At 41.6% G+C, this 24,754-nt stretch overlaps 2 protein-coding genes across 11 annotated transcripts in view; both read left to right on the forward strand.

The window, feature by feature from the left end:
- Positions 1 to 9,409, forward strand: part of PMS2 (PMS1 homolog 2, mismatch repair system component) — a 29,993-nt gene extending 20,584 nt beyond the window's left edge. Inside the window, exons 12-15 of the mRNA XM_079121225.1 lie at positions 4,552 to 4,719; positions 6,759 to 6,859; positions 7,075 to 7,244; positions 9,261 to 9,409. Of these exons, the coding sequence (XP_078977351.1) occupies positions 4,552 to 4,719; positions 6,759 to 6,859; positions 7,075 to 7,244; positions 9,261 to 9,404 (583 nt within the window). The 3' untranslated portion in view covers positions 9,405 to 9,409. The remainder of the gene's footprint in view (positions 1 to 4,551; positions 4,720 to 6,758; positions 6,860 to 7,074; positions 7,245 to 9,260) is intronic.
- Positions 9,410 to 10,745: 1,336 nt separating this feature from the next.
- Positions 10,746 to 24,754, forward strand: part of RSPH10B (radial spoke head 10 homolog B) — a 74,936-nt gene continuing 60,927 nt past the window's right edge. For 4 of the 10 annotated variants that reach the window (XR_013760724.1, XR_013760725.1, XM_079121218.1 and 1 more), the window contains exons 1-3: positions 11,016 to 11,300; positions 12,339 to 12,689; positions 16,139 to 16,214. Coding sequence is in view for 6 of the 10 variants with exons in the window: in XM_079121218.1 (XP_078977344.1) it covers positions 12,436 to 12,689; positions 16,139 to 16,214 (330 nt within the window). In the remaining 4 variants the exon portion in view is untranslated. The other 6 variants (XM_079121217.1, XM_079121214.1, XM_079121220.1 and 3 more) reach the window with 6 other exon arrangements.

The following is a 24,754-nucleotide window of genomic DNA, read 5'->3' on the forward strand; positions in this document are numbered from 1 at the left end:
GGCCTAGAGACTTGGCGTTGGCTCCTCTGGCTGTCTTTGGCTTTCACTTTTCTGTCTGACTTGGGTTCAGGGTGGCCCTCCCTTGGCACCAGAATGTGTCCTCTGACTTGTATTGCCTCTCAGGACAGCCCTACCTGGGGGCGTCCCTGCTCCATAGACTTCTACTGTCCCTTGTGAGCTCCCCCTCTTTGCTCCCCCTCTCAGATTCTAATGTCAGGGCTGACCTTGACTCCATAGATTGATTTTTGACTTCGCCAGGAATTCTTGGTTTTTCCATTCACTGCCTTCTTGCTGCCTCTCACATCTGTCATGTTAGTTTTCTTTAAAGAACTCATCATCATACTTTATTGCTACAAATATGTAAGATTGTTTTTCCTTAGATTTTTTTCATCACTGTTTTGATCAGCTGTTTCGCTGCTGTGACCAAAAGACCTGACAAGAACAGTTAGAGGAGGAAAAATTTATTTTGGAGTTCATAGTTTCAACTCATTTCATAGTTGGACAACTCCATTGCTCTGTGTCCAAGGTGAGGCAGAACACCCCCCGCCACAGACAAAATATAAACTCCAGAGGCACACCCCCAGTGACCCATCTCTGGCCACACCCTACCTGCTTACAGTTACCACCCAGTTAGTCCCTGTCAGTGGATTAAGGCACTGATTAGGTTAAGGCTCATAACCCAGTCATTTCACCTCTTAATTTTATTGCTTTGTCCCACACATGAGCTTTTGGGGACTCCTTATATCTAAACCATAACAGTATCCTTTCCAGATCAGTCCAAATAAGCAAAGTCTTCTTGACCCCATTTTTATTCCTCTTCCTGACAATTTCCAGCCCATAGTGACTTCTTATGTTAAATTTATGGCAGATTTGGTGGATTATCAACATTTCCCCTTTTCAGTTAAATGTATATTAGAAAAAATTACCACTGGCTTATTGTCAACCTGATGATTTTGAGGGATAAGTGAGAGAGTCAATTTAAGGAAAGTAACAGTACGGATAATGGTAAACACTGGTAGCTCCTACCACTTTCTTCACTATAATCATGGTCTACTGTGTGGCACTTTTTATTCCCCCCAGTGCTGGGGTCAAACCCAGTACCTCAGGCATGCTAGGCAAGTGCTGTACCACTGAAGTACTTCCCTAGCTCCATTGTGGCTTTTTGATAGTTCGTTTTTCAAAAAACTTCTTGTTTGTTTTGTCTCAACAATCACCGAGGCATGCTATACCGTGCAACTCTAATTGCAGCGGCCTCCAAGCACTTTGGATCAGAGATTTTACCAATTCATATTCAATATGCTTCAACAACGAATAATATATACTTCCTTTGATATTCATAAACCTAGTTTATATTGAGACAAGTTTTCAAGAAATGCTTTCTTTAAAAAATGGTTTAAGATTGCTAGGCAGGTGGCCCACGCCAGGCTGAGGCAGGACGATTGTGAATTTGAGGCCAGGCTGGCCAGCTTATCAAGACCCTCAGTAGCTTAACGAGACCCTACCTCAAAATAATGAGGGCTAGGGAGTATAGCTCCATGAGTTCAATCCCGAGTACCAAAAAAAGAATTAATAGAGGTAAAATTTTTTTTTGGATAGGATCTGGTAATTGAACCTTGAGGAATCCAGTACAGAGAGACTGGTTTCTGTGCTTATGTGTGGCCATGCTCATTGTTGCTTGCGTGCGCGCGCACGTGCGCGCGCTCTCTCTCTCTCTCTCTCTCTCTCTCTCTCTCTCTCTCTCTCTCTCTCTCTCTCTCTCTCTCTCTCTCTCTCTCACGTGCACGCACACACACACACACAAATTATACAGGGCATATAATTGCTAGGGAGATTATGTAGAGTACCCACATTAATACCAAGTTATCCTTTATCTTTGGATTCTTTTAACTCAGCAAGTGAAAATTTTTAAGAATAGCCATTTCAGTAGACATTTACATATCAATTGCTTGCTATGGTGATTCTTGAATTTGGGTACACATGAGAATCACTTAGTAAGCTTGTCAGACAAGCACAACCTCTGGCTGATCTCCTTTCTCCGTGGATCATTACAACCTGGGAGTTGGCAGTTTTGCAAGAATGCTGGATGTTTGCCTCAAATCCCTGACCCAACAGTATGCCTGGCCTTGGCTCTTGGCTGCCAACACACAGCTGGTACATGGGCCACAGTTCCTGTTCAGAATTCTTGTTCTGACAAGGTGTGGTATGGTTTACTGTTTTCTGAGAGACACATTTCTAGTTAAAGATTAGGTAGTACTAAGCGACATGGAGGTAATGCTTACTACCTAACAGCCCCCCCCCAACAACCAGTACTGGGGATTGAACCCAGAGGCACTTAACCACTGAGCCACATCCCCAGCCCTTTTTATTTATTTATATAGTTTTTGTATCAGGAATTGACCCCAGGGGCGCTTAACCACTGAGCCACATCTCCAGCCCTTTTTATATTTTATTTTTGAAACAGGGGCTTGCTAAGTATCTTAGGGGCTTGCTAAGTTGCTAAGGCCAAACTTGGTGATCCTCTTGCCTGAGCCACTGGGATCACTGGTATCTTCTAATTTTTTATTATGAGAAAGAGTCCCCCGAGGTTGCCCAGGCTAGCCTTGAACTTGTGATCCTTTTTCCTCTGGCTCCTGATTTGCTGGGATTATAGGCATGCACCACTGCAACCAACTACCACCTTCTATAGTTTAAGTTGTAACCAAATATAGCAAGCCATAAAGTTTTGTTCCTTCTGTTGTTTAAACAGATATTGATTTCTGTAGGAGAGAAACCTACCAAAGACACAGACAAGCTGGGTCTTGAGGCCAGCACAGGTTCTTCCCAAAGGTCATTTTCCTGGGGAGCTGACTCATATGCAGACAGTCCCTGGGAGAGATGGAATCTCTGTCAGTTATCAGTGGATTGAGTATTGGCTCCATGCTGCTTTGCTCCTGGAGGCTAGACCACATAGGTAGGCATTTTTCTGGTGCACTGCTAGACTTTATCAAGAGAGCTTGCTGAGGGGAGGACACTGCAAGACAAAGCAGACACTTCCCTCCTTGCTTCTCAATGCCCATTTTCTTTTCCTTTCATAGTACAGCTGCCAGTGGCAAGCAGGAGCCCCTGCGTGGCTCACTGGCCATTTCTTTCCATTCAGGGCTAGCAGCTACTCCTGCTGGAACTCAGTCTCCATGGTGGAGCCTCTTCTGGGAACTCCCCTTTGGGGCACTCTCCCTCTCAAGGGGTAGCAGCTACTTCTTGTGTTTGCTGCTCTTCATTTCTTAGTTGAGTAGTTGACCATGTTTTACTGTGAATAACTTTATTGTAAATTCTCCTTTTCAAATCACAGATGCATTTTTATCTCTTGACTGGACTCTGGCTGACATGGAAATGGTCTAGGAACGGTGTCAGGAGCCAGACCCTCAAAGATAGGATTTGGGACCTGACTTGTTGTGACTTGGGTTGAACTTAGTGCTGAATCTCTTGCCAGTAGAAATCCATAGCATGCAGAGGGATCACAGTTAGTCGCACTGTCTATCATCTGTGGTTGATTGTGATGAGGTGCCAACTTTGTCACTTCATTGTGATGAAGCCAGTGTCTCAGGAGTCCCAGCGGCTGCTGTTCATTGATGATGAACAAGCACTGGTGTCCTCAGTGCCCTGGAGCACTTACAAAAAGAAATGGCAGTCTCAGCTTCTTCTGGTCTCTGTTCAGGCCACTGTCTAAGAGGCAGAGAGTTCATAGCAGCTCTAGCCATCTTATTTCTCATAGTTGTGGGGCTGATGTTGAGGAAGATAAATGTTCACAAAATGTAGTTGTGGGGTTTCAGGGTTACTATATCTCTTATGTGAAGGTTGAGGTGGTGTCTGTCTCTGCTTTGACCTATACAGTGTTGAGTTAGATTTGAAGTCAACCACCAAAGGACTTGGTGGTGAACCTGGCAGATAATGAAAGGATTAATACCCAGAATTGGCATAAAGATACTCTTACATACTCTGTTGGTGGGAGTGCAAACTTGTATAGATTTGCTATGAAAAGAAAAAGTGTACATACATAGTTGTAGGTACTAATCTCACAAAAATACTCCTATAAGTGAGCTGGTCTTGTTGCAACTTTGTGTGCATTACTGAAATTGGAAACAGCTGAATGTCCTTCAGTGGAGAATTTGTCCAAGTATGCTGCATCCACACAGTGAGTTCCTATGTGGCCCGTCAAAAGAATGAAGTAGGTCCATATGTGTGCATCTGAAAAAAATTCTACAGTGTCAAGTGATGAAAGTAGAATGGTGTGAAGAATAAAGTTTAATTTTAATTTTTTTAATAACAAAATTCATGTATAGGCAAAGATCTAGAAAGATATATGTACCAGATTATGGAAGGCATCTCTGGAAAGTTGAATGAATGAATAATCGATGTTATCTGTAGAAAGTGGGATTGTTAGGGACCTTCTCTAATTTATGTTTTTGTTTTGATTTTTTTTTTTTTTTTTTTTTTTTTTGGTTATAGTGTTCTGTTTTATAATCAGAAAAATAACCTATAAGATTTCTTATAATGGACATTTTATCCATGCAGTAAAACAATGTTTGCAGAGATGGAGATCCTTGGTCAGTTTAACTTGGGATTTATAATAACCAAATTGAAGGAGGACATCTTCCTTGTGGACCAGCATGCTGCTGATGAGAAGTACAACTTTGAGATGCTGCAGCAGCACACTGTTCTTCAAGCCCAGAGGCTCATTGTGTAAGTTCACTCAGGGTACAAAATTTTCACTGCTGTTTCCCCAGGTCCTCCCCTCATTTAAGATTGAACAGCTTGAAAGTGTGTGCATGTGTGCGTATAATCTGCCATGAGCATCTGGGCAACAGATTTTTACAATTTTACATAGTAATAGTTGTGCTCTTATTCATTGAGTGCCTATCATATCCTAGGCGCTAGTGAAGCAATTTGCATGCATTGGTTTATTTAATCCTCACAAACCTACAAGGTAGTTTTCATCTCCATCACGATTTCACAGGTGACAAAACTGAGGCACAAGGTCACTTAGCTGATGTACTCTTTAGGTATCAGAACTTTTCAGCTGTTCAAAAATGTTGCTCACTAGTTGGCCAAAACATTATTATGGTGAAGGGCAACTGATAGTACATAGTATTTGTAATTATAGTGCAGAAGGGTTGTGTGTTCAGAGAGGCAGTGCAGTCTCTCTGTGTTTTCACTGACCACTGTTCAAGGGGCTGTGATGGTTATCATGTAAACCAGCAGTCTTCTATTAAGCAGGGTTATAAGAAGAGGTCACTGATTTTCATCTGGGAAATAAAATTATGTAGCAAAATGAACTCATACTGTAAGAGGTAGATCTGCCATAGAGAAAAGTCCCACTGAATAGTTCTGAACTGGAAAAGCGTGTCTAGCATACTGAGTACTCCATTTCCTGTGGGAATACATTAATTCTTTCCATTTTCAGCAGGAGTTAATGGTAATAGTGAAGATGCTTCATAATATTGAAATATGGGGCTGAGGTTGTAACTCAGTGGTAGAGTGCTTGCCTAGCATGTACGATGCACTGGGTTTGAGTCTCAGCACCACATATAAATAAGTAAAATTAAAGGTCCATTGACAACTAATATGGAAATATTTCTGCTCATCTTATGGGACCCTTTGCCATTTTGCATAAATGTGCAGCATCACAAGTTGAACCAGATAATCAGAGGCCACTTTGGGTCCCACATGGACCACACTTCAGGATTAAAGGATAAAGACCAAAATTCCATTTTAGCCTCTGAGGCCCTGCACAGTTTAGCTGATGACCCCTCTAGCATCTTCTCTTCTCCCTTCTTGTTCTCTTGAGCCACTCTGACTCTTTCCTGGCAGGCCTGATTAATTCCTCCATGGATTAATTAATTAATTCCTGGAGAAGATGAAATGTGTCTTTATGTGTGGTGCTGGGAGCATCAGTGGTCCATTGGAGTGCCTTTGCACATGTGGTTCTCTCTGCCTGGAACCCTCATCCCACACCTACTTCTCTCCCTTTACCTGATTTGCCCTTTTTGTCCCCAAAGCTCAAGTTCACTTTCTCCCTGACCCCAGGACCAAGGCCCACTTACCTTATGCTCTCATGGCACTGGGTGTCTTCCTTATTCTCACTGTATTTTATAGTTATAATTGATTTGACTGTTTGTTTAGTGTCTTTCTTCCTACTAATGTAAGGCAGAGACCGTCTGTTTGCTTACTATGCTATCTCCTGTGTTTGTCTTATTATGAATCCAGTAGGAGAGATGAGTGGATAAGAAGTGCAGGCAGAAGAAGGAGCAGGATAGCAAAATTCTTGTTCACGTTCATAGTTTTCAAATTATCTTTATTGTGAGGTGGAAATGTTGGCATAGTTTTATCCTTAAGGAGAGGATCCGAAAAAAGACCAGGTCATTGGAATGGGGTAGCAGATTGAGGAGAAAGCAAACTACTTTTGTAGCTACTTTAACTTTTTTTTTTTTTTTGTGGTACTAGGGATTGAACTCAGGGCCTTGTGCTTGCAAGACAAGCACTCTACCAGCTGAGCTATCTCCCCAGCCCGCTACTTTAACTTTTTTAAGAACTTTATTAGAAAAAGAAAACTAAAGGAAATTGTGCAGGAGATTTCGTGATGAATAGTGGGAAGGTCCAGAGCTGAATAGTGTTATGTCTTGTTTTTGAAATTTAGTGTCATAATATTAATGTTTCGCTTTCATTTCTGCCTTATGGGTAAATGTGACATCAAGTTGCAGTTTGAATCTCCTGTTTTTCAGACCTCAGACCCTCAACTTAACTGCTGTCAACGAAGCTGTCCTGATAGAAAATCTGGAAATATTCAGAAAGAATGGCTTTGATTTTGTCATTGATGAAGATGGTAAGTTAGTAATCAGGACTATCGAGTTGTGCTTGTTTTTAGAGCTGGGAACAGTCTTTGACATCTTTTAATCAGTCTTAATCAGTCTTTTATTTTGTAAAAGGTGCAAAGGCTCCCCAAGAAGCATTGCTGTCTTGAAGTATTCCTTTTCAGTAGTACTCAAGTGATAGATGTTTCTCAAATAATGAATTTTTTTCAAAATTTTATTCTTTTAGCTCCAGTCACTGAAAGGGCTAAGTTGATTTCCTTGCCAACCAGTAAAAACTGGACTTTTGGACCCCAAGATATAGATGAGCTGATCTTTATGCTAAGTGACAGCCCTGGGGTCATGTGCCGGCCATCCCGAGTCAGGCAAATGTTTGCCTCTAGAGCCTGTCGAAAGTCTGTAAGTAAAGAAAACTCTGCTGCCAGGGCATGGTGGGTCTGCTCATCCCTGTGGTCTTAGGAAGTTCTCAGTTCAACTCTGAATTTGGTCAGCATTGTTGAATGTCTTCATGATTGCCATAGGTCATGTTATGCAAAGAGTCAGATCATCTCTGCTAATACAGCATATCAGTCAGCAGGTCTGTGTTATTTTTGACCTTTAATTCACGTTTAATGCCCTTTTTTCTATGTAGTTAAACAGTGTTCTTTCTTTTGGCTTTCGTTGGTTCCACCATAGTCGGCTTTGCATGCACCTTGCCTGTCCATGGTCCTTGTGGTGACAGCAACATTGGATGAGAAAGGTTTGCTGCTGCCAGGCCTGTGCTCCTGTGGAGTCATTTAGTTAACAGTGTTCCACAGGGGCCAGGTACAGTTGTATCCCTGCTGCTGCTCAGCTCTGTAGTGGAAATGGTAGCAATGGCTGGGGATTAAGCTAATGATGTCCAAGTTCAGTAAGCAACTGTGTCACTTGGTCACATTCCTTATTTATTCCTCATATATTTCTTGGGCCCCACTTTGTGGTCAGTCCTGTTTCACATGTGAGGACACAGAGGTAACCAGGCAGGTGAGGTCCTTGCTGGTATGGACTGAATGTTTAGTGGGGAAGAAATAGACATAAATAAAAATACATGACACCTCAGATGTCAGTGCTGTAAAGAAATTCACACAGTGTGTTGGGATAGGGAATAACCAGAGGAATGAGGTGAACAGGTGAGACGGGCAGTCGGGATTGGCTGTGTGAGCTGAGCTGCTGCTTGGAAGGTGAGTTGGAGCCCCCTTGGGTAAGAACTTTCCCGTTAGAAGAAATAGAAAGTACAAAGACTCAGGGTGTTTGAACAGATCCAGAGGCTGGTCCATGTGTTCACAGAGGGACACTTGGGAGTAGAGCTCTGAGGGGTGCTGGGCCTGGAGGAGATGGGATTTCTGGGGAGTGGCTGGAGTTTTCGGGAAGCAGTAGAGTGCTTGGGAAGGGGTAAAGCATCTGGTGAGGAGCACTGCTGTAGACATGCCCAGTGTGAGGCCCCAGGCGACTCTAAACCAGGTGTCTGTAAACAATGCGTTGGTGGGTCTAGGGCTCCAGGGAAGTGTCAGGGCTGCTGATCAGACTCAGGTGGAATTCACAGCTGTGAGACTAGGTGAAATTACTCCAGGGAAGAGTTTAATTAGAAGAGGGTTCAGAATCTGACAGGCATTTGGTGACGACCTAACACTGACCTTCCAGTCCTGGAGTCTGAGTGAGTGGCGGAGCAGGGTAGCCTGTGCTGACAGTGGGGCACTTTACCTCTCTGTCTTCATGACTCGAAGGCCCTGGAGCTACAGACTACCAGCTTGGTTTCTGCCCTGGGGATTTCATCCTGCTGTATCTCTCCTTTCTCTCACTCTGGTGCCTACCCACTTGGGCTTTCTTCTGTCACTCTGCCCAGGAGGCCTATGCTACCAAGCCCTGCCCACCCTTCAGCCCTTCTGTGCTCCAGCTATGCTGACCCTCTTTCAGCTCCACAGCCACTCCATGCACTCCCTCAGTTGCTTCTTCTGCTCTTCCCTCTGCCTTGGCCTATCCCTTAGCCCTTCACATGGTCTGGCTCCCTGCCATCTGCACAGCCCCTGCTTTTTTCTGTTAACTTGTTTGTTGTCTGTCTGCCTCTAGCATAGAAGGGCCCTACTGTGCCCCCAGCCCTAATAGGGCTACTGCAGTTGCCCAGGTTACAGGTTAGGGTGACTGGAGCAGTCAGGGTGTAGCTGCTGAGAGTGGTTGGATTCTGGATGGGTTAGATTGGCATCTCAAGGAGAGGTGGTGCTGTCATGCCAGAGCTGCAGGGCCCTGAACCCCACCAAAAGGCAGAGGGCTGAGATGTCAGTTGGGGCAGAGATGTCTTTGAGCTATAATCTTGTCTAGGCTTATTGTGGAGAAGAGTGCTTTTGAAGGGTATTTTAACAGAGACCAGTAAAACTCTAAACTATTGTGTCTTATACTCAGGTGATGATTGGCACTGCTCTTAACACAAGCGAGATGAAGAAGCTCATCATCCACATGGGTGAGATGGACCATCCCTGGAACTGTCCCCATGGAAGGCCAACCATGAGGCACATTGCCAATCTGGATGTCATTTCTCAGAACTGACTCTTGTCATTTTCTTTATAGATTTTATTGTAGTTTTCTTTTCTTTTTATTTTTTTGGGTGCTGGGAATTGAACCCAGGGCCTTGTGCTTGCAAGGCAAGCACTCAACCGACTGAGCTATCTCCCCAGCCCCTTTATTGTAGATTTCTGTGTTTTGAAAGACAGGGTCTTAAGTAACCATTTCGTTTCAAAATTAACCTGCTACTGTAAAGAAAATGTACCAGATCCACTTAAAAATGATCTTAAAGCCAGGTGTTGGTGATATGCTTCTGTTGTCCCTACTACTCAGGAAGCTGAGGCAGGAGGATTGCTTGACCCTAGGTGTTCTAGAGCAGACTAGACAATATATTGAGACCCTGTCTGAAAAAAAAGATTTGAGAATCTTTAAAACCATGTGAAGCAGCGCTTGCAATATTTTTTCTGCATTTGAGTGAATGTGCTTGCTGGAAAGAACATATATTACAAAAATAAGAATACCACTTTGGAAGTTACCCAGGCCTCAGCCCTGGCTGGAGGTGTTTTAATCTGCAGCTTTCCACCTGCAGTGATGATTAAATCATTTGGTTGAAATTCATAAACTTAAAATTATGCTTCTTTTGGGTTAGTTGTTTTCAACCCTGGTGCATGTTAAATTTTTTTAAAAAAGAAATAATCCCCAAAACACAGAAAACTCTGTTCGGCTAAAATGAAATGACGACGAGACTGGTGTTGCTATTTTTACATGCTCCCAGTGCAGCACGGGTTTGGAAACTGCTGTTCTAGGCAGAGGGAAAGAAAAGATTTTGATATTTCTGTAACTTCATAACTGTGATTTGGTTTCCTTGGGGTGTGAACTGTAGATGTTTTTTTCATGGACTTCCTATTTGAACTGTTGCCAAAAATGGAAGTAAAAATACCCTCTATGGATTCTAACATGATGGTCGGGGTACAGCAATGAATAGTGTGAGCAATCCCACTGGCAACCCTTTCTCCAGACTGGCCTTTCAGGAGAGTGGGCCTCCGAAGTTTAGTCCTGCTCAGATGTAACCAGACAGTCGTTATTGCATTCGTGTGTCAAACTGTATGCTGGTGTTTCTGCAGGATCTCATTTAATATTCACAAGAACTCTACAAATTGGGAATTGTGGTAGGCATGATGATCCCCCCACCCCAAGATGCCTGGGTCCAGTCCTCAGAGCCTGTGATGACATCTTGCATGGCAAAAGGAACTCTGCCAATATGATTAAGTTAAGGATCTTATGATGGGATTAGCTCCTACTGTCTTGATGGCCCCAGTCTCTCAACATGAGCTCTTCAAAGTGGAGACCACCCTCCCAGCTCCAGCGTGCCAGAGAGATGCAGTGTTGCTGATTTTGAAGATGGAGGAAGGCACCACTAGCCAAGGGTATAGGCATCCCTAGAAGCTGGAAAAAGTTAAGGAAACGAATTCTCCCCTGGAATCTCCAGAAAGACCAGCCCTGTTGGACTAACTTATAGAACTGTAAGATAATAAACATGTTGTTTCAAGCCACTAAGTTTGTGATGATTGGTTTAAGGCAGCGGTGGAAACTGATGCTTATTTCATAGTGACGAAACTTGCAGAGAGGCCATGCAAGGCATTTATTTACCATAGCTGGGGAAAGTCAGGCCAAATACTCTCCTCTTGCCTCAAGGACCGGAAGGGCAGAATGGGCTGCCCAACCGCTTTGAGGTAGCGGTCCCTTTAAGGGGGAGGGGCCCAGCTTGCGGCAACGTGGTTGCCGGGAGACTGACCTAGTTCCGGGACGCGTGCCCCTGCAGCTCCTCTGGGTCTGGAGCCCCTGGGCCCCTGCGTGCGGGGACAGTGCGTGGACCAGGGCCTGCTGCTTCTTCAGCCTCCTAGGACCTGAGCATGTGCTTGATGGGCGAGCAGACCTGAGGTAGGGCAGAGCAAGGCTCAGAAAAGGTGGGGTTTACTACTGAAGCTGCTTCCAAAGCCTAGGACGGGGACAGTAATGGAAAACACTGTGAGAAATGAAGTTTATTTGTAGTTTGAATTCCACTGATAAGAGGACCAGAAGGCCCATAAAAGCCCGAGATGAGAGCACCTTGGGCTGGATTGCTGTGGACGGTTTTGTCGAGGCAGTAATAGGGATCCCGGGAAAGAGCAAAGCGGGTTTTGAAGGCAGACAGAAGTCTGGAGGCGAGGCTGAACTGACCAAGTGGGGTCAAGAGGATGCTGTCAGATATAGGACCCCACACCGTGGAATGCACCCCAGGACACGTCTGTGTGCCCTGCCTAGTGGGTTAGGAAGTTTCTGATGGGTCCAGTTTTGGAGGGTAATGAAAACTGGCTTTGGAACCCTGCCCTTCTCAGCCTTGAGACCTTGGACAAATTTTTAGCATATCCTTTCTCCTCTGGCCTGTAAGAGGTAGTGGTGTTACAGGGAGTAGGCAGGCAGGGGTTTCAGGTTCAGAAAAGGAAAAGTGATAAAATAATCACTCCATTTATTGACTGCTCTATATTTTCTAAGGGATTTTTCTGTGCATAATCTTATCTAATCCTAATGGTGAGACAAGGTACTGTTATTTCTTGTTGATGTCCAAGGCAGAAGGAAATTAAGCAACTTGCTTAAAGTTACAGAGCTGATAAATTTTGATGCAGGTGTCTGACCCTAGCTACTGAGCACTTCACAATGCTCACATTTTAGGAGAAAGGTCTTAAAGTATGAACTGACAGCATGCAAGATCTTAGAGGTTAAGCAGTCATTTTTGTGTATGGAAAAGAAAGAATGTTAGCCTGTGATCCAATACTAAAAATTTCAGGACCACCAATACTACTATTTTGAGATTGTGTAGTGGTGATACTTGTAATTATTTTTTTCAGGTTTTAGGAGAATGATAATGATACTGTGGTAAGGCTAAGTTTTTATAAGTGAAACCTCCAAGTATTTAGAGACATAATTTTTATTTTTCAGATAAAACTCATCAGTGCTTTATAACAGACAGCTGTCATCTGAAGGACTCAGTTGGATATTTGTATACATAAATTGGATATTTATTCTTCCAAAGGCAATGGTGAAAGAAAAGAAAAAAGCAGACAAAAAAGGAGATAAGTCAGTCCGCTCTCCCTCTTCTATCTCAGAGTATGCAGAGTTTTCCAAGCAAGATGGCAGTGCCCCTAGGCAAGAACTGTCCCCAGGTGGCATCCAGGCATTGGAATTGCCACATAAGGAACTGTCACCTAGAAGATTCTCCAAAGGTCTTCAACAGAGTGAAGATGCCACTCAGTATGAAGAACCCATTCTGACCAAACTCATAGTGGAAAGGTGACTTTCATGGGGTGTGGCAGGATTGAATGCTGTGAATCAGGTGTTTGAGAACATGCTTCACTGCAAGCATATGAATCCTCACACATTTTTATGATCATTACATGATTGTCCCACGTCTGAAAACCACTCCTCTTTTAGGTAATGTTTTTGTGTGATGCTTCGTGAGATGATGGCTTTGCCCCATTGAGGTTCCTGGAGGTTGCCTCTTCCAGACTCCCTTTTCTACCACTTTTATGTCCCTCTTGGCAATCTCTTCTATCGTTGTAGCTTTACCTACCATCTCTCTAGATAACCATGAAAAACTATTTTCTTTAGTTCTGTTCCAAATTTCAGATTCAAATTTTTAACTTTATACTGGACTCAAACTCCCTCTGTCCAGAAGTACAGACTGCAGAGCTTGAGACTAGGCCTGGCTTCGAGTTTTAGCTCTGTGACATTGACTTCATCCATCCTACAGTCTTGCTGAGCCTCAGGTTCTCAATTGGGGAATATGAGAATATGCACCTCAGGAGGTTGCTGGGAATGTCATTCTTTTTCTTTTAGTTATAACCTTCTCCATTGTTTCCATTTCTATAATGGCAGAAATCTTCCACAACTCCTGACCTGACACCTTAGAACTGCCCTTCCCCATGCCTGTCACATTTCTTTTCCTTCATTCTTCTGTCATTTCATTGCCCTGTGCATAGACTTTATTCCTTCTTGTTGGATTGATTTGATGTTTCCTAGACTTGCCTTCCTGAAGGCCTCCTGTTTAGATTTACCTTCCTAATGCAGGGCTCTATCTACATTTCTCCCTGTATTATTTATGCACTGCTGTGTAACGGGTCACCCCAAAGCTTGGCAGCTTAGAGCTATAAATAGTACCTCATGTGGTTTCTGGGTTCAGAAATCCCACAGTTGGGTGTCTCATGAGGTTGCAGTTGAGGTGTTGACCTTGGAATGCTGTCATATGAAGGCTTGACTAACCTGGATATCTGCTTCCAAAGGGGCTCACTCCCATGGCTGTTGACAAGAGGCCTTACATCATTTCCTGATCACATGGTACATTCTCTGTAGGGCCCCTGAGTCCCTGGCATGGCACCTGCTTTCCCCTAGAGAGAGTGATGTAAGGGCAGAAGCCACAGTATGTCTTCTGTGACACATTCTAAGACACAGTCTCGGAAGTCACCCTCTTTCCACAATATCCTAGTGCTCATACAGGTCAGTGATATTCAATGCGAGTGTGAATACAAGGTGAGAATCACGAGCTAGTGGAGGCTGGTCACTGAACTCCCCTCCTTACCACCTCTTGAGTTTCTTCCCATTGACTACAGAATGAAATCCCTTAGCCCAACAGTGTGACTCCAGTTCATTTCTCCCTGCCCTGCCCAACAGGCAGGCCCACCTCAATTTCCTACTGATTCCATTTGATTCTGTTTTTGCTCTCCAGCTGCCCTCACTGGAGTGTTTTCCCTTGTTTCTATAGATGAAATCCTACCTGCTCTTCAAGGCCAACTTCTTCTGTTAATGCTTCCTATTAAGAACATTTCCCTCAGCACTTCTTTTGCTTATTTTTTGGTGCTGTGGTTGAAACCGAGGGCCTTGTGCATGCCAGGCAAGTGCTGTGCCACTGAGCTACATCCCCAGTCCTTTTAAATTTAGAATCCTTTAATCATACTGTTTTCTATTGTGTATCACTATACTTAACTACTTTCCATTACATGCATACATATGATGTATGTGTCATTGTAATTGACTTTTTAGCCCTCAGCTTCTCTACCTGGTTGAAAATTCCTCAATAGCTGAGGCGCAACTAGAACATCACATACCTGGCCTCAGCCTGATAGGTGCTCTGTTGAGATTTATAGTTTGCACAATACCAGCAGCTGTTTACAGTGTGCCCACTCACAGTTATAGCTGAGCACTCTAGAGGGATATTAAAAAGTATGAAACATAGTTAGGCAATGCATAATTATGTTCTCTGGTGGGCTATTTTAGGGAAGCTCAGAGCTGTGTGTGCTGAGTTGGTTTGGGAACGTGGGACCTGCAGTTACCTTGAGGCAGGAGCCATAGGATAGAATGTCCTGACATAGCAGGGGGTGGATCCTAGCCAGCTCCTGGATATATATGTGCTCTGGGGATGAGGAGAGGTGTCCTTCAGAGCACCATATGAGGCTGTTATGAACTCTTCAAAATCTTTTATATTTTCTTTATATATATATATATATATTTTAGTTGTTGATGGATCTTTATTTTATTCAGTTAATTATTTATATTTGGTGCTGAGAATCAAACCCAGTGCCTCACACATGCTAGGCGAGCGCTCAACCACTGAGCCACTACCGCAGCCCCCCTATATTCTCATTATGACAAGTGAGATAATGCAATGATATAATTAATTGTCCCCTTCCATCCCATTCCAGTTTTCCTCTCCCTACCCTTTTCATTAATTCATTATGTTTTTAATGTGGGGTTTTTTGTTGTTGTTTTGGGGATGGAACCCAGAGCCTTGGGTGTGCTGGGTAAGTGCTCTACCACTGAGCTACACCCCCCTGCCTTCATTAATTGCCATAAAGTCCTTTGGATTTTATAGGTAAATTATCACACAATTTTCTAGTTTCTTATTTCTTCAGCATTTACACCAGTTGTTTAAATTTCTTGACTTTTACATTAACTAGAACCTCTAAAATGGGTGTTGAGTAATTGGTAGTCAAAGCTCGCATCCTGTTCACGTTCCTGAATTTAATGGAATTGTTTCTTATCTCTCTTAAAAATCATGTGTGCTGTTTTTTTTCATTAGTCTATTATATTTAAGCAGCTTCCTCATATTATAAATTAGAATATTTTTTAGAAATGATTGCTGAAGCCTATCAAATACATGTGTGGTTTTTATTCTTTTAATTTGCTAATGTATTGAATTATGTTCATAGATTTTCCTGAAGTTTAATTTTCCTTGGATTTTTAAATAAGTCAGTTCTGGTCACACCCATCACAAGCTCATTTGTTTTCACCTCACCTCAGGTGAACTGTGTGACAAATCACACATTATCCTTTTGGTTTTGAACTAAAAATCTGGGCTGTGTTCTTAAAACCTCCCTTTCCCAAAGCTAACTCATCATCAGGCCCTGTTGGATCCATGTCCAGAATAGATCTTTTTTTTTTTTTTTTTAAGTTCTAAAATTTTTATAGTGGTAAAATATACATAAAGTAAAATTTACAGTTTTGACCATGTGAAGTGCAGAATTCAGTGGCATTAAGTACATTCATGGTGTTGTGCAGCCGTCATCCTGCTCTGTTTCCAGAACTTGTTCATTTTCCCTAACACCTGTTTAACGCTAACCCCGTGTCCCCTGCTCCTCCCCCAAGCCCCTGGGAATCTCTACTGTATTTTCCAACTATAAAATTTAACACACTGTCATGTAGGTTTATTTACGTCACTCATTACCTTGAGCTTTATTTCTTTGTAGCTATGAAGGGGAGAAAGTCCGAGGATTGTACGAAGGAGAAGGCTCTGCAGTTTTTCAAGGTGGTTGTACCTACCATGTGAGTCTCTGCTGGAACTTTCAGGGTGGGGAGGAAGGTGTGAGATCATATGTTTTAATTTGCAAGGCTTCCAAAAAGTCCACTGATTCTTCAAAAGGAATTGGAAATACTTCATGCTGATTTTATCCTGAACCTAGACTACATATTTAAGGTAAAAATTGGTCCAGTATAATTGAAGTGGTCACTTTAGATTTTTTCCCCCTGATTTTTATATTGTTCAAAGAACATCTCTAAAGCAAAAATAGTTGCTCCTTGGTGTTCATGGGGGATTGGTTCCACTTCCCCCTCAGATACCAAAATCCAGGGATGCTCAGATTCCTTATATAAAATGGCAGAGTAATTCCATATACACACACAATCTGTTAAATGCCCTAAATCATCTCTAGATGACTTACAATATGTTATAAATGTTATGTTGATGGGTGTTATACTGTATCATTAAGGGAAGAATGCGAAGGAAAAAAGGTGTATCTTCAGTTTAGGTACAACCACTGTAGGCCTAGACAATGTAACTATTTCCTTCTGGGGTCTGTTCCTTCAACATTTGTAAAGCATGGATATGGAGGCCAACTGTGATATACAAAATCTCAGTATTTTCACCATTTTGCCATGTGTTCCATTTGCCATGTTTCTATTAGTGGATATATCATTATTTAATGTGACACATTAATTTCATAGGTAACATTTTGAACTTTTTTTCATTTGTGAATCTGTATTTCCGCATAGTTTTCTTTCTTTTTGTTTTTTCTTTTATTCTGGAAATTGAGCCTAGCAGTGCTTAACCACTGAGCAATATCCCCAGTTCTTTTTATTTTTTTATTTTGAGACAGGGTCTTGCTAAATTGCCAAGGCTGGCTTTGAACTTGCAATCCTCCTGCCTCATCCTCCTGAGTTGCTGGGATTACAGGCGTGCACCACCACACCTGGCTTGCTGCATGGTTTTCATAAATTTTAAAATTGTTTTATTGTGAAATATACATAGCATTATTTTAGTGGACTCTGCAGTGGCATTAAGTATATTCATATTGTTGTTCAACCATTACTATTACCCACCTCTAGACCTTTCTTAGCATTCCAAACTGACTTTGAGACTGTACCCATTAATCACTAACTCTCCATCCCTGTTATTTTTTTAACTCAACTTTAAATTTTTTTTTTTTTTCGTAGATTGTAGATTGACCACATGCCTTTGTTTATTTTTATGTGGTGCTAGGGATTGAACCCAGTGCCTCATGTGTGTGCTAGGCAAGTACTCTGCCATAGAGCTACAGCCCCAGCCCCTCTGCCCTGTTATTTTTTTAAATTAATTTTTAATTTTTTATTTGTTCTAATTAGTTACACATGACAGTAGAATGCATTTATGTATTTTGATAAATCATACATTAATGGAGTATAATTTCTTATTTTTCTGATTGTACATGTTGCAGAATCACATCAGTCATGCAGCCATATATGTACAAACTAGTGACATCCTAATTCCTTCATTTCTTCTTCATTTATTACTAGAGTACTAGATATAACCTCTTATCTGGGAATTTTATTCAGTACCTTTTATTTCTAAATGAACTGTAATTTCTTTTGATTTTTAATTTACAGTAATTTAGAAGGGTTTCATAATCAGCAATTGTGAGTGGTTTTTTTGAGGGGGAAGTTTTCCTTTTGTAGGCAATGCTTAGAATTATATTGTATTCAGAATGTAACTACTATCATTTCTAAGAATTTTTAAAGTCATCTAATACATAGCCAATTTTTTAAAAAATTCCAAGGGTACTTAACTTAAATGTGTATTTTCTGTGTGTTACTATTATAGTTCATATCAACAAGGGCTGGGATGTAACTCAGGGGTAGAGTGCTTGCCTAGCATAAGCAAGCCCTGGGCCCAATCCCCAGCACTGCAAAAATGGACAAATAAGGTTCACATAAACATATGTCTGATATCAGTCTGTCATGGCCTTGCTGTTTTTCCCTTTCCTTTTTTTCTTTATCAAATTGAAAGTGAAGAGCCTTTATTTAGTTTTCTAGTGATGGTATCCTATCATCTTTAAGAAATATTATGCTTTTTCTATCAACATATTTCTAAATGTCAGAATCTAACTTTCCTCTCCTGAATAAATTAAGTCTTATAATGCACAGTTTTACTGACACCCAGTATCTAACTGAAATCCCCTGGAATTTTAGAGCAAGATCCTACTTTTTATTTTCTTAGGAATATTCACAACTGCCTTTGGCTTCTCAGCCACATTAGCAACAATTACTGTTTTCTTAACTGTGATGGAAGTGAGGGACTGACAGGGCTTTCATGGGGGTGTGCAGTAGGTCTAGGACTCCTCCGTTCAGGGGAGGCTACACTCACTCCAGAAATTCTCTCACTGAGGATTTGAGGTTGGGGTTGTGGGGAAACTTCCTTTTTCATTCCAAAAGCAAAGAATTCACTTGCTGGGATAACATTTCTACCTCTCCGTCCCTTCTCATTTTCCATCTCCGTTTCTCTTGCTAGATCAGCCTGGAGAATTCTAGGGCCCTCTGCTGGTTCTGTCATTAGGGCACATGTATTGTACTCCACTGAGTCCTTCCTTTGTAAGAGGGGCCTGCGGTCCTTCTGCTAGTTTGTACTTCTGTTTACATATCCGTTTCATTTGCCTCATCTAGTTTGCCTCACTAGGGCCAGAATTCAAGGCAGTCTAAAGCAGTAACGCCTGGATGTCCCTTAGCTCACAGCTCTGCAGCAGGAGTTCCTTCAGAGAGCATTTTCAGATGTCCAGTTCTGCTGCAGCTTTGCATATGGGCCAGACAGGAAGTAGGGCTGGGTGCAGCTCAGGTAACGTGCATGCTTGCTTAGTATGTTGTGCTGGCTTGCCCCCTCAGCACAGTAAAAAAAGAAAAACACCCCAAACTGGAAGGTGCTTCTTGCTGCTACATCCACACTTTCCAAATGAGTTCCTTTGGTGTTTCCACACCCCATTTCCCTATCCTACAGCTATGAAGAAGGCTGGCACCTCTAGGGACTCCATGTGGCCAAACCTAGACCAGTGATAATGGGAACAATTAGCAGTTAGCAGGAACAGAACACAAAATCCCCCCAAACCCTGGCCCCTTCCAGGGCGTCCCACACTCCATCCCTACCTATAAAAGCCAGATTTTTCACCAACTGCTGCTCCTGCCAGGCAACTGCACTGTTCTCTTTTGTTGGTGCAATACAGGGCCTACATTTTTTCCTCCAGTGGCCACCTCTGCCCCTCCTGCCTTTAGGTCCCTCCCCATTATTTTTGATATTGCATAGTCTTCTAATTTGTTAGTCATTACTAATTACATAGCTGTGATATTTTGGATGCTTTTACTTGTTGCCTTTGTTGATTACACCACAATGAAGAGATTTACCTATTCATTCACATTGTAAAAGAAATATGTGCTTATAATATGAGAACAAATTTTTGTAGCTGAGTCCAGAAGGCTTGAGTGTTAGTACCTGGATTTTTTCCCCCCTTAACATACTTGGTTATTTCCCTTTGTCATAAAAGCTATTCAGAAATACCTTTTCAGGTGACTGAATACTCTTTATTAATTGACTGCCCCATTTGACCTTTGTTTGCTCTGCCTTCTGGCACTCATAGGGTTTTGCTTATTCTGGTCAGGGTCTTCTCTCCTCTGCAGACTTTTTTTTTTTTTTTTTTGTAAGGGGGATTGAGCCCAGGGGGGCTTAACACTGAGCCACATCCCCAGCTCTTTTTTATATTTTATTTTGAGACAGGGTCTTGCTGAGTTGCTTAGGGCCTTACTAAATTGTTGAAGCTGGCTTTGAACTTGCAGTCCTCCTGCCTCAGCCTCTCCAGCTGCTGGGATTACAGGCGTGTACCACCCAGTGACTACCCTTTCTGCCCCAGGTGCTCTTCTGCTGACTGTTACTAGGTGGATGCAAGGAGCATGATTGGCTTGTGCTGTGCAAGCTAGGCTGCCCTGCCCTTCCACTGAGAGGGTGAGAAATGCCGTCCATTTCCTCTGCCTGCACTGCCAGCTACTTGATTTACAAACTTGCCATGTTTTCCCTAGACCCAAATGATTTTGATGAAAAATAAGCATTGCTGGACTTTCTTTACATTGTTTTGTTTGTTTGTTTTTGTTATTGAGAAGGGGATCTCACTAATGTTGCCCAGATTGACTCCAAATGCCTAGGCTCAAATCATGCTCCTGCTGCAGCCTCCTGCATAGTCACCAACCTGACTTTAAAAATTATTATTATTACTTGTAGTGCTGGAGAATAAACCCAGGGCCTTGCACATGCTAAGCAAGTGCTCTATCACTGAGCTACACCCAGCCCTAAAAAAAGATTTTAGCAATGTCAGTTTGTGGTTAAATTTTTGCATTTGGATTGGTTTAGGCCACCCCTAAAACAAATTGAGAAAGCAAACAAACACTGAGAGCAGAAGCAGTGACTTGCCCCTCTGTGTTGTTTTATATCAGGGCGACTGACTGTTTCATGCATCAATAGAGGTTTCAGTTCCTAGAACACTGAATCCCTGAGGCCTGAGAAGGATGTTAGCATTAGGCTCCTTCCAGGTAAGGGTCAGATCCAGAGACTCAGCGCTAGGCTTCTGGTGGGTAAGATCAGGCTTTCTCACATTTTTGGATCACGATCCCTAATGTACGTGTGTGTGTGTGTGTGTGTGTGCGCGTGTGCGCGCGCACGTAGATAGTGACAGCCAGCATTTCCCTTAGTATGTGAATACAGGCTGATTATTTTCTAGTCTAGTTTTTTAAAGTAAAAACACTGGCTGGTGTGACACATTGGATTGATTCCTTAATACAAAACAGGATCATAGACTGCAGTATGAAAATTACTGCACTGCCCTAACTCCTTTGTGCCAATCCTGTCTGTGGTGAGTTGACCTGGATTGATTCTGAAATTGATTCTTTGGTAAGGTACCTTCCTTTTCTATTTCCTGGAATACTTTGAGAAGTATTGGAATGAGTTCTTCTTTGAAGGTCTTGTAGAACTCGACTGAGAATCGTCTGGTCCTGGGCTTTTCTTGGATGGTAGATTTTTAATGGCTTCTTCTATTTCATTGCTTGATATTGATCTGTTTAAATCGTGTATGTCCTCCTGGTTCAGTTTGGGAGGAGCATATATCTCTAGAAATTTGTCAATGTCTTCGGTACTTTCTATTTTGTTGGAATACACATTTTCAAAGTAGCTTCTCATTATGTTCTGTATCTCAGTGATGTCTGTTGTGATATTTCCTTTTGCATCATGTATTTTAGTAATTTGAGTCTTCTCTCTCCTTCTCTTTGTTAGTGTGGCTAAGGGTTTATCTATTTTGTTTACTTTCTCAAAGAACCAACTTTTTGTTATGTCAATTTTTTGAATAGTTTCTTTTGTTTCAATTTCATTGATTTCAGCTCTGATTTTAATTATTTCCTGTCTTCTACTACTTTTGCTGTTATTCTGTTCTTCTTTTTCTAGGGCTTTGAGCTGTAATGTTAGGTCATTTAATTGTTGACTTTTCATTCTTTTCTGGAATGCCCTCCATGCAATGAATTTTCCTCTTAGTACCGCTTTCATAGTGTCCCAGAGATTTTGATATGTGTATCATCATTCTCATTGACCTCTAAGAATTTTTTAATCTCCTCCCTGATGTTTTTTGTTATCCATGTTTCATTCAATAGCATATTATGTAGTCTCCAAGTGTTGGAGTAATTTCCTTTTTTTACTTTGTCATTGATTTCTACTCTGTCTATTATGATCTGATAGAACACAAGGCAGGATCTCTATTTTTTTGCATTTCCTAAGGGTTGCTTTGTGGCATAACATATGATCTATTTTTGAGAAGGTTCCATGTGCTGCTGAGAAGAAAGTGTATCCACTCGTTGATGGATGGAATATTCTATATATGTCTATTAAGTCTAGGTTATTGATTGTGTTATGAGTTCTATGGTTTCTTTGGTTGGATTTTGTTTGGAAGATCTATCTAGTGGTGACAGCGGTGCGTTAAAGTCGCCCAGAATTATTGTGTTGTGGTCTATGTGATTCTTGAAATTGAGAAGAATTTGTTTGATGTACAGGGATGCACCATTGTTTGGGGCATAAATATTTACTATCATTATGTCTTCCTGATTTATGGTTCCCTTAAGCAATATGAAATGTCCTTCCTTTTTTTTTTTTTATTTTATTGTAAACAAATGGGGTACATGTTGTTTCTCTGTACATGGCGTAAAGGCATACCATTTGTGTAATCATAAATTTACAAGAGTAATGTTGTTTGATTCATTCTGTTATTTTTTCCCTTCCCCCCACCCCTCCCACCCCTCTTTTCCCTCTATACAGTCCTTCCTTCCTCCATACTTGCCCCCCTTTCTAACCCTAACTCTAACCCTAACACTAACCCTTCCCTCCCCCCATTATGTGTCATCATCCACTTATTAGCGATATCATTCGTCCTTTGGCTTTTTGAGATTGGCTTATCTCACTTAGCATGATATTCTCCAATTTCATCCATTTGCCTGCAAGTGCCATAATTTTATCATTCTTTATGGCTGAGTAATATTCCATTGTATATATATACCACAGTTTCTTTATCCACTCATCAATTGAAGGACATCTAGGTTGGTTCCACAGTCTGGCTATTGTGAATTGAGCAGCTATGAACATTGATGTGGCTGTATCTCTGTAGTATGCTGATTTTAAGTCCTTTGGGTATAGGCCAAGGAGTGGGATAGCTGGGTCAAATGGAGGGTCCATTCCAAGTTTTCGAAGGAATCCACACTGCTTTCCAGAGTGGCTGCACTAATTTGCAGCCCCACCAGCAATGTATGAGTGTACCTTTCTCCCCACATCCTCGCCAACACCTGTTGTTGCTCGTATTCTTGATAATCGCCATTCTAATTGGGGTGAGATGGAATCTTAGGGTGGTTTTGATTTGCATTTCTCTTATTACTAGAGATGTTGAACATTTTTCCATATGTTTGTTGATTGCTTGTAGATCTTCTTCTATGAAGTGTCTATTCATTTCCTTAGCTCATTTGTCGACTGGATTATTTGAATTCTTGGAGTAGAGTTTTTTGAGTTCTTTATAGATTCTGGAGATTAGTGCTCTATCTGAAGTATGATTGGCAAAGATATTCTCCCACTCTGTAGGCTCTTTCTTCGCATTGCTGATAGTTTCCTTTGCTGAGAGAAAGCTTTTTAGTTTGAATCTATCCCAGTTATTGATTCTTGCTTTTATTTCTTGTGCTATGGGAGTCCTGTTAAGGAAGTCTGGTCCTAAGCTGACATGTTGAAGATCTGGACCTACTTTTTCTTCTATAATCTGCAGGGTCTCTGGTCTGATTTCAAGGTCCTTAATCCATTTTGAGTTTAGTTTCGTACATGGTGAGAGATATGGGTTTAGTTTCATTCTGTTGCATATGGATTTCCAATTTTCCCAGCACCATTTGTTGAAGAGGCTATCTTTTCTCCATTGCATATTTTTGGCACCTTTGTCTAGTATGAGAAAATTGTATTTATTTGGGTTTGTGTCCGTGAAATGTCCTTCTTTATCCCTTCTGACTAACTTTGGCTTGAAGTCCACTTTATCTGATATAAGGATGGAAACCCCCGCTTTTTTACTGGGTCCATGTGCGTGGTAGGTTTTTTCCCATCTTTTCACCTTCAGTCTGTGGATGTCTTTTTCTATGAGATGAGTCTCTTGTAGGCAGCATATTGTTGGGTCTTTCTTTTTAATCCATTCTGCCAGTCTATGTCTTTTGATTGATGAGTTTAGGCCATTAACGTTCAGGGTTATTATTGAGAAATGATTTGTATTCCCAGTCATTTGGCTTATTTTTGGTTTTTAAGTTGGCTTGGTTTCTCCTTTGAGTGGTTTTCCTCTAAGGTAGTTCCTCCCTTTGCTGACCTACATTGTTCTTTTTCATTTCCTCCTCATGGAATATTTTGTTGAGAACATTCTGTAGTGCAGGCTTTCTGTTTGTAAATTCTTTTAACTTTTGTTTATCATGGAAGGATTTTATTTCATCTTCAAATCTGAAGGTTAGTTTTCCTGGGTATAGGATTCTTGGTTGGCAACCATGTTCTTTCAGAGCTTGAAATATATTGCTCCAGGCCCTTCTAGCTTTTAGAGTCTGGGTTGAGAAGTCTGCTGCTATCAGTATTGGTCTCCCCCTATATGTAATCTGATGCTTTTCTGTTGCGGCCTTCAAAATCCTATCTTTATTTTGAATGTTAGGCATTTTCATTATAATGTGCCTTGGTGTGGATCTGTTGTGATTCTGTGCATTTTGTGTTCTGAAGCCTCTTGTATTTGATTTTCCATTTCATTCTTCAGGTTTGGGAAATTTTCTGATATTATTTCATTGAATAGGTTGTTCATTCCTTTGGTTCCTTAATCCCAATAATTCTTAAATTTGGTCTTTTCATGATGTCCCATAGTTCTTGGAGATTCTGTTCATGATTTCTTACCATCTTCTCTGTTTGGGCAACTTTATTTTCAAGATTAAATATTTTGTCTTCATTGTCTGAGGTTCTGTCTTCCAAGTGGTCTAGTCTGTTG

The sequence above is a fragment of the Sciurus vulgaris genome (assembly GCF_902686455.1).
Source record: "Sciurus vulgaris genome assembly, chromosome: 18".
In the NCBI taxonomy this organism is placed as follows: domain Eukaryota; kingdom Metazoa; phylum Chordata; class Mammalia; order Rodentia; family Sciuridae; genus Sciurus; species Sciurus vulgaris.